Source organism: Patella vulgata, chromosome 1 (genome assembly GCF_932274485.2).
Source record: "Patella vulgata chromosome 1, xgPatVulg1.2, whole genome shotgun sequence".
Taxonomy (NCBI): Eukaryota; Metazoa; Mollusca; class Gastropoda; family Patellidae; genus Patella; species Patella vulgata.
The window spans coordinates 81,894,040-81,903,641 of record NC_065879.2 but is presented as its reverse complement, the minus strand read 5'-3'; the positions used below and the strand labels follow the sequence as shown (position 1 = coordinate 81,903,641).

The window sequence follows — 9,602 nt, the reverse complement described above, 5'->3', positions numbered from 1 at the left end:
TTCATGCTCTTGACATTTCCTTTTCTTACAACTGGGTCTTAATGAGAATAATTAGATCTTTATGAAAATAACTGGGTCTTAATGAGAATAATTGGGTCTTATTGAGAATAACCAAGTCTTAATGAGAATAACCAAGTCTTAATGAGAATAACCAAGTCTTAATGAGAATAACCAAGTCTTAATGAGAATAACTGGGTCTTATTGAGAATAACCAGGTCTTAATGAGAATGGTCAGCCCTTAATGAAAGTAGCTGGGTCTTAATGAAAATAACTGAGTCTTAATGAGAATAATTGGGTCTTAATGAGTATAATTGGGTCTTAATGGAAATGATCGGGCCTTAAAGGGACAATAACACTCTTGCTGGCTTGAAAGCTCCAGAAAATAAAAAAATATCTCTATCTAAGTACTAGATGTTTAAGTGTCCTACCTGTTGTGTAAATTATCCATTACATCCTATTTTACTTGTCCAGAGGGTTTTTTAAATCAAAGTTTCATTTGAAAAGGTTTACGTTAGACGTTTCAAACCATTATGTTGAATTTTTCAAAATTTTTAAATAAGGTGTGTTAAGATGAAATTTGTATCATCAATTAATTGAAATATTGTAAAATAGTACAATTTGTTGACGAGAATAAAGATTGGGACATATTATTCAGTTACAACAAGAGTGATATTGAGCCTTTAAAGAGAATAACCAGGTTTTAATGAAAATAACTGGGTCTTAATGAGAATAACTGGATCCTAGTCAGAATAACTGGGTCTTAATGAGAACATAAATCACTGTCATTATTAAAAAGTCAAACTATGCCTCAATAACTCATTATCAAATTCAATATGAGAGAATGAGACCAACTAGGTCTTAATGAGATTAAATGGGAATAACTGGGTCTTAATGAGGAGAAATGGATCTTAATGAGAATAAATTGGAATAACTGGCTTTTAATGAGGATAACCAGAAATTAAATCAGTTAATAGTTGTTGCACAAATACGATTTTTAAGAAGCATAATCACTTTTACCCAAAAAATAATTGAAATTGATTTTGAATATTATCATAACTGTAGCCTCTCCAAACTACTTGGGGTGGGGTGGGGGATATCACAAGGTCTGTCATTGAGTGGAGTTAAACCCTCTCTCTCTCTTTCTCTCTCTGGGTATAATACTGTAGAAATGTTGTTGGGTGTGACTACTACCCTGAGCTGAGTTGTTAGATTATCAAAGGGCTGACTAAAAGTTGAATAATGAGTATAATACTGTAGAAATGTTGTTGGGTGTGACCACTACCCCGAGCTGAGTTGTTAGGTTAACAAAGGGCTGAGTTAAGTTATTAGATTAACAAAGGACTGACTAAAATAGAAGATAAGTGTTGAATACTGAGTATAATAGTGTAAATAAAATAAATGATGTATTATTTCTTAAAAGTGTATATTGTTAAATTATGTAATATAAGAAAGAGAAACATAATTTATTTTGGTTATATATTATCCAATAAAATTGTTATATATCTTTATCAAAGTTGTTTTCTTTTGTTTAAATTCTTCTTCTTCTAGTATTTGGGGTCACTGTGGCTAGTGGGGTAAGACGTTGGCTCGATAAACCTGGAGATCGGGTGTTCGATCCCTGCATTGGCCGAGAAAGTTTGTCTTGATTTTCCAGCATGGTTACCCATTGTAAGGGATACAAAACTGAGGGCCTGACAAGGGACAACATATAATCATTCAAATGGGCCGAAAAACCGAGGTCCAGTGTACTCATTGGCGTGTACGTAAAAGATCCCTTGGCAGTTGGAATTGATATAAGAATAGGCCGTAGTGCCGCTGTCCGGGCATAATTCCCCTCACAGCACACTGTAAGGCATATGCCCATCTTCATTAGCCCGGTTAGGAGCAGAACAGTAGGACGTTAAACCCCATTTCATTTAATTTCTCTATTAGTGTCTAACTTCCGCTTCCACTGAGGGTGATATCGCAGACAAGTTAGTGCACACATCTTTCCTGTGGGAGGAAACAGGAATATCCAAAGTAAACCCATGACGTTGAGAAGGCACTCCTATCTCAAGGCCACATACGCTCACATCAGGGATCGAAAAAACGACTGCAAGCCAAAAGTGGCTGGCCAGATAGAGCTGGAAGCGCGACACTCTACACCACTAGTCCATCCCAACCAACCACTGTTTAGATTTTCACCTAACTCCAGTTCTAATATGCTCTTGGTTTTGGCCGAGAGAGAGAAATGGGGTTTAACGTCCACTCGACACAAATAAGTCATTTCGAGACTAACATATGGTTCAATTTTATTTCAATAAATTGCTTGGGCGTAGGGGTCTTTAGCAGTGGGAGGAAACCGGAGGACCCAGAGAAAACCAAGAGGTTGGAGGTTTTGGCCAAGAAAATGGAACAAAAAAGAGGTCCTGTGTACACATTGCCTTGCACATAACAGATTTCTTTGCCATTTGAATTCGATATAAGAGTAGGCCTCAGAACCCCTGTCTAGACAAAATTTCCCTCATATAGCACAGACTATGTAGTATACCCGTCTTTATTAGCCCACTCGGGGTAGAACAGTAGTAGTTAAACCACATTTTATTTGCTCACATTGAAGACTTAGTTAATTGGCAGGGTGGGGGAGGTCACGGTGGCTAAGTGGGTAGTGAGTAAGGCGCTGGCTCGTTAGCCCGGACGGCAGAAGTTCACTTCGATCCCTGCGTTGGCCGAGAAAGTTCATCCAGATTTTTATGTGTGGTTCCCCCTTGTCAGTGATGAAGGACAGAGGGCCCGACAAGGACAGCTGTTTAGTCGTTTGGATTGCACGAAAAACCAAGGTCCCGTGTGCACATTGGTGTGCACATAAAAGGTCCCTTGAGTGGAATTCAATATAAGAGTAGGCCGTAGAGCCGCTGTCCGGGCAAATTTTCCCTCATAGCACACTGTATGGTGTATGCCGTCTTCATTAGCCTTTATTAGCCCAGTTCGGAGCAGAACAGTAGGACGTTAAATCCTATTTCATTTCATTATGAGTATGTTTCATAGTCTGGCTATTTGTCTTTACATGTAGTGTTCTTTTACATGACTAGAGGCACAACATAAAAACCTACATCATAATCCGATATTGAAAGCCAACAGTCTGCCATTGATTGTCAGATTTCATTAAAATCTAATTGGATTCTTCCACTGGATTTTGAGTCTGGTCTGAACCTGTTTTCATGTCTGTATATACGGTTAGCAGCATATTCCCCGACATTTTGGAAATTGTAGTGATCGTGGTGGCTAAATCGGTAAGACGCTGGTTCGCTAGCCTGGAGTTTGGGTGTTCGATCCCTGCATTGGACGAGAAGGTTCACCCAGATTTTCCGGCGTGGTTCCCCCTTGTCAGTGATGCAGGACGGAGGGCCTGACAAGGACAGCTGTCTAGTCAATCGGATGATATGAAAACCGAGGTCCCGTGTACACATTAGCATGCATGTAAAAGATGCCTTGACACTTGGAGTTCGATATAAGAGTAGGCCGGAGTGCCGCTGTCCGCTCAAAATTTCCCTCATAGCACACTGTAGGACGTTAAACCCCATTTCACTTCATTTCATTTTGGAAATCGAAAATCAAGTAGGTCATGGCACCACTGCATGGGCAAAAAGTACCTCATACCACACTGAATACCTATTTTCATTAGCCAAGCTGGTGCTGAAAGGTAGGACCTTGAACCTTATTTCATTTCATTTCTAATTTGACATTATATACACCATTCTTATAAATAATAAGGAGAAAATAACTTTTATTTCTTAAAACAAATATATAATTTATTAAAATATAATACATCACAGTATATTAGTTATTACAACGTATATCAAAGGCATACCAAACTTATGCTGTCTGTCCACAACTAGCTCCGCATGAGAACAGACATTAGGCTAGTTGACCGACATTCTCATTCCTAAATCGAGGATTTGAGTCGAAACCACCGTATACGAATTTTGAGAAGTATTTGTTTTGCTTTCATTTAATAAAATAGAAAAGATTTATTTACCACTGTATCTGAATTTTGAGATGTATTTATTTCACTTCCGTGTAATAAAATAGAAAAAGTTTATTCAGTCTTTGTTTGGATGACAGAATGTGAAACGGAGTACCGCATTACAAACAAGTATATCAATTTGTAGATATGGTGGCAATTAATGGTGGAGGTCTAATCTCCAAGATGATAGTTCCCTGTGTACAGAATGATATCTTCATTTGCATTTTGCGGACAATATGTAATTTGTCACGGTTCTCTACACGCTAAGGACATGTAATAAACATCAAATTTAAACATACATTATGCAAGAGGTAAATCTGCCTATTGCAGGCCTTTCGTTAGGCCTGAAATGTTATATAAACTATTAATTAGATATTTATTAACATGAAAAGACCATAATCAACTCTTGATGCCATCTTATCTGTCCGATTGTCAATGGACGGTTCTCTACACGCTAAGGACATGTAATAAACATTAAATTTAAACATACATTATGCAAGAGGTAAATCTGCCTATTGCAGGCCTTTATTTAGGCCTGAAATGTTATAAACTATTAATTAGATATTTATTAACATGAAAAGACCATAATCAACTCTCGATGTGATCTTATCTGTCCGATTTTCAATGGATTTGAATCCGATCTGCTGTTCAACGTTGTTGATAATTAAACGCAAAAGTGGATAATCGAGACTTTGTTACTTATCGTGACAGCGCTAACAATGACAATGGAGGCTATAAAGATTTTAAAATAAGGTTTTCTCGGCTTAGAGTGAAGCAATTTGACTGAAATTTTCAGCAAATAGCCTTTACAGTATCTAGTTTTTAACTATTGTAGTGAGAACTGTCAGCTCTTTATCTAATCTCCCGGTTTTACCTTGTCAGTGGTGCAGAACGGAGGGCCTGACAAGGACAGCTGTCTAGTCCTTCGGATGAGACAAAAAACCGAAGTCCTGTGTATACATTGGAATGCACGTAAAAGATCCCTTGGCAGTTGGAATTCGATATAAGAGTAGGCGATAGTGCCGCTGCCCGGGCAAAATTTCCCTCATAGCACACTGTATGGCACATGCCCGTCTTCATTAGCCCAGAATAGGAGCAGAACATTAGGACCTTAAACCCCATTTCATTTCATTTCATTTCTAATCTCCCATAATTTATCTTCATCAAAATAAAACCAATATAATTTCCCGCCATTGTATTGGTTGCGCGGGTTTGTTTATAAATATAGTCTGCAGTGGAAGGAGTGTATTGGGAAACTTTCAATTCAGTATATCTCTAAAAATACTGACTGGTATTCTTTTTCAAGCTCCAACATTCACAAAAATATCGCCGTTTGAAAGGGATTCACAATTGTCTAAATCACGATCAACGAGACTAAGATTCTATAGGTCTCATATTTCTTCTTGGGGTATTGGACTCTAATGTGGCGGCCGTCGAAATTGGCGCCACCAAAATATATGACGGCGAATTATAATCAGTAATTGAACTAATGTTGTTGTTTATTCCTGGTGAATCGTCCATAGTATGTCCATTGATTGATACGCACTCCACCGACATTCTTCTGTGGTTTCTCGTTCTGGAATTCATTCGGTCTGCGGCCGTCGAAATAAATGGCGGCGAATTATTATTAGTAAATGAACTAATATTGTTGTTCATTCTTGGCGATTCGTCTAAAGAATGTCCATTGATTGATTCACACTCCACCGACATTCTCCTGTGGTTTCTCGTTCTTGAACCCATTCGGTCTGTGTTGTTGAACATATTTCTCAAAACGGCGGCAGCATTTGAAATTCTGTTCGGATCTATCGTTTCATAATTAGGCGGAGGACTATCTGGTAATGCGTGCTCCTCATATGGAGGTGGGGCGCATATGTTCATGTGACCATTGTTATGATATGATTGGTTGTACGAATTGTTAGAAGGATTTATATTGGTTGAATATTTCGTTTTGAAGGTGTGAAGAGCGTACCCCAATGAGTAAAAGAACACAACAAGAACAAACAAACTGCCAAAAAGAGCTCCGATAATAAGGACTATTTTTTGTGAATCATCTGTTTCGCCAGAACCTGAAAAAATAAACAAAAGTGTTTCAACAATCAATAATCAACTTTTAATCACAACTTTTAATCATACTGCCTGTTGAATATGAATATTAAATTAGAAATTCTATAGACTCGGCACTTACAATATTTTCCCGAGTGCGCGTTGTATCATAAGGTCTGTCATTGAGTCAACTGGCATGGTTTCGATTTCCCCGGTTGTACGTGACAGCCTGTCCAACCTCGTGGGTTTTCTCCGGGTCCTCCGGTTTCCACCCACTGATAAAGATCCCTACGCGCAAGCGAATTATTGAAATAAAATTGAACCACGTGTCTAGTCGTTATGATGGGACGAAAAACCGAGGTCCCGTGTACACATTGGCGTGCATGAGAAAAAATCCCTTGGCAGTTGGAATTTGACATAAGAGTAGGCCGTAGCGCCGCTGTCGTGACAAAATTTCTCTCATAGCACACTGTATGGCGTAAGCCCGTTTTCACCAGCCCAGTTGGAGCAGAACAATAGGACGTTAAACCCCATTTCATTTCATTTTATTTCATTATCCCGGCTTGGATATAAAAGTAGGACGTTAAATCCCATCTCATTCATTCATTCATATTTAATGCAACAAAAAAAAAACATAATTTAATGATTGCTGACTGACTATGAATATAATATATATTTAGTGTTATTTCACTGCAGTTCAATATAATTACCATTAGACGACGAGGATTCAGTAGTCATGGTGATTGTTGTAGGCCTACTCGTCGTTTTAACTACAATGAAATAACACAACATATATGTTATAGTGGCGATACATCAGGACCTAATTGTCAACTTTTCTGAAGCGCCAGTCTGAGAATATTTACTAAACAATTTACGCCTACAGATTCGTCAAGTGTTCCAATTGAGCACACTGACACACACACACACACCCGCGCACTCACACGCACACACACACAAGGACCTTCCCCCATTCCCCCACCCCCTTGCACTACTGGGTTTCCCCCTTGCCAGACTTCCTACCCTGTACCACCGACAAGAGGAAACCATGTCGAGGAAGATAATCGGAAGATAATCGCAACCCAGTTTCCAAATTCCACTCAGCAGCCTTGCAGGACGGAAATCCTAACAAGAAACGTCTGTAGGTCGGATGGGTCGGAAAAAGTTAGGTTCAATCACGACTTGACAAACACAAAGTAGATCGCCTGGCATTAGTCCGCTTGGACGTTAAGCCCCATTTTATTCATTGACCGTTGATTAAGAAAAATTAATTTTGAAATGAAAAATAAATTTAAAAATAAATCTCACCGAACTCTGTAGAAAAATATTTTAATTTGAAGCCGGTATACTGTACACCCCAGTCAGATACAAACGTTATTAATATAGAGTTATCTCTGCTTGATACAGACGTGGTACTAGACCCACAAAACCGGCCTAAAACATCGGAGTTTGTGGAATTACCTGTAAAAGAAAACGCCAGTATATAAAATATAAATCTTTTAGCAGTGAAATAAACAAACAACAAAGACGTGAAATAAAGTACGCTTTAGCGTCCTACTTTTCTGAATCCGACTGTGCTAAATTTGCCCTGATGGGGGGGGGGGTGGATGGCCGAATGGTTAGCACGCGCTCGCTGTATCATAAAGCCTGTCATTGAGTCAACTGGCGTGGTTTCGAATCCTCGGTTGTACGTGACAAGGAGTAGGGTCGCCTGTCCAACCTCGTGGGTTTTCTCCGGGTCCTCCGGTTTCCTCCCACTGCTAAAGACCCCTACGCGCAAGCGAATTATTGAAATAAAATTAAACCGTATGTTAGTCCCGAAATGACCTAATTTGTGTCGAGTGGACGCTAAACCCCATTTCTCTCTCTCTCTCTTTGCCCTGACAGAGGCACTATGGCCTAGTCTCATTTCCAGGCCCATACCTCCTACTGTTTTGCTCCGAACTGGGCTAATGAAGAAGGGCATACCCCATACAGTGTGCTATGAGGGGAATTTTGCCCGGATTTTTTACATGCACGCCAATGTGTACACGTGACCTCGCTTTTCCGTCCCATCCGAACAACTAGAAAACTGTTCTTGTCAGCACCTCCGTCCTGCATCACTGACAAGGGAGAACCAAGCCGGAAAATCTGGATGAACTTTCTCATCCAATGCAGGGATCAAACACCTGACCTCCAGGCTAGCAAGCCAGCGACTTACCCTCTTAGCCACCGTGATGCCCTGCGGCACTATGGCCTACTGTTTCTATACGTTGTGAACAACAATATTTCTACTATACATGTATAGGATTACAGTGGAGTGAGCCAAATCAGCGTTATTTCCATGAATGTAGGAGAGAAAAAATATTCTCTGCGCTAGCGGGAGGAGGAGGGGGGGGCGACCCCCTTGACACTCCCCCTGGACACGCGGCTGCAATGTGAACGACTATACACTGTCCATTGCTATAAGTATATGAAACACATTATTTCTTACCGTTATAAATCAGAAGGTAGTCATAGCGACAAGTGAAACTACTTTCTATGCTCATATCAACAATATTCACACGGATAACATGGCTTGAGTTGGACGATTTTATCAACCATTTACAAGATAAATTCCTGAAATTAAAAAAAAATTGTTTGAATAGGCCTCCATGGTAAAATCATTACATAAAACGCGATGCCCAACCCTAATTTAATTATCCAGTTGAAGGATTTTCGATAATCAGTTGGGCCTGGGGTATTTGTATGGTTTAATGGTCGAGAGCAAGACATTAAGTGATATATTGATACTTCACGAGGCATGAGCCGAGTGTTGTTTCAATATATGACGCAATGTCTTTAGCTCGAGACCATTAAACAACTTTAAATACAGACACTATCCCGCACATGCTTTTCAATGAAATACGTCACGTGAGTCCAATATTTCATCTAGTATAGATAATGTACGATTGGCAAGTTAAATTGCTCGTACATTATTGGAAATAATGGTACGCCAAGATCAAAGGATGACGTCACATCTGTATTTTAAGTGAATATAATATTGTATTACATTAAATACTTTTTAAACATTGATGACCTACCCCTAACAGGCCCGTAATGCCAGCTTGCTGGCTTTGCAGGGGCAGTGAAGTTTTTAAGGGGGACATACACGGCATGACAGTCTACAGTTGGTATTAATTAGAGCTATGGTCGGCAAATTTGTTTTCGGGGGGGGGGGGCAAAACATTTTTTCAGGTGGGCATTGACCCGCCTTGCTCCCCGCTGGCTACGGGTCTGACGCCTAACAATAGGTTAGTTCAGCTCTGAACGTACTAACGTAAGGTCTCATTACAGTACTCGCCCTGTACAGGGTGAGTGTAATGAGACCTACGTTCAGAGCTGAACTAACCCTAGGTCAGCCCACTAAACCCAACAAATAGTTGGACTAACCCTAAATACTCTGGTTACGAATGCCAACCTTCCTAAAAATAAATATATATACTCACGGATAATAATTTGACGGGTAATTTGGTGAAGTTAGTTCTTGGTTACTTGTTGAAGCATTTAATAGAGTTGTTCCCCCTGAACAGTCGGC

The 9,602-nt window shown here is 39.7% G+C and overlaps 1 protein-coding gene across 2 annotated transcripts; it reads right to left on the bottom strand.

The window, feature by feature from the left end:
* Positions 1–3,746: 3,746 nt before the first annotated feature.
* On the bottom strand, positions 3,747–9,602 carry LOC126824889 (uncharacterized). 2 transcript variants are annotated; one of them, XM_050554319.1, is made up of 5 exons: positions 9,514–9,596; positions 8,520–8,644; positions 7,355–7,507; positions 6,760–6,819; positions 3,747–6,072 (listed from the first exon to the last, which is right to left on the bottom strand). In XM_050554319.1, exons 2-5 carry the CDS (start codon positions 8,572–8,574, stop codon positions 5,381–5,383), a joined length of 960 nt encoding a protein of 319 aa, XP_050410276.1. In that variant the 5' UTR covers positions 8,575–8,644; positions 9,514–9,596; the 3' UTR covers positions 3,747–5,380. The 2 variants fall into 2 exon arrangements, 1 of the variants encoding a protein (XP_050410276.1); XR_008785887.1 differs by lacking the exon at positions 6,760–6,819 and having other exon boundaries at positions 9,514–9,602.

Coding starts and splice junctions, on each gene's coding strand:
- LOC126824889 (XM_050554319.1), bottom strand. CDS start 8,574: ATGAGCATAGAAAGTAGTTTCACTTGTCGCTATGACTACCTTCTGATT. Junction 7,508..8,519: donor CTACCTTCTGATTTATAACG/GTAAGAAATAAT, acceptor TTTCTTTTACAG/GTAATTCCACAAACTCCGAT. Junction 6,820..7,354: donor ATATTTTTCTACAGAGTTCG/GTGAGATTTATT, acceptor ATTTCATTGTAG/TTAAAACGACGAGTAGGCCT.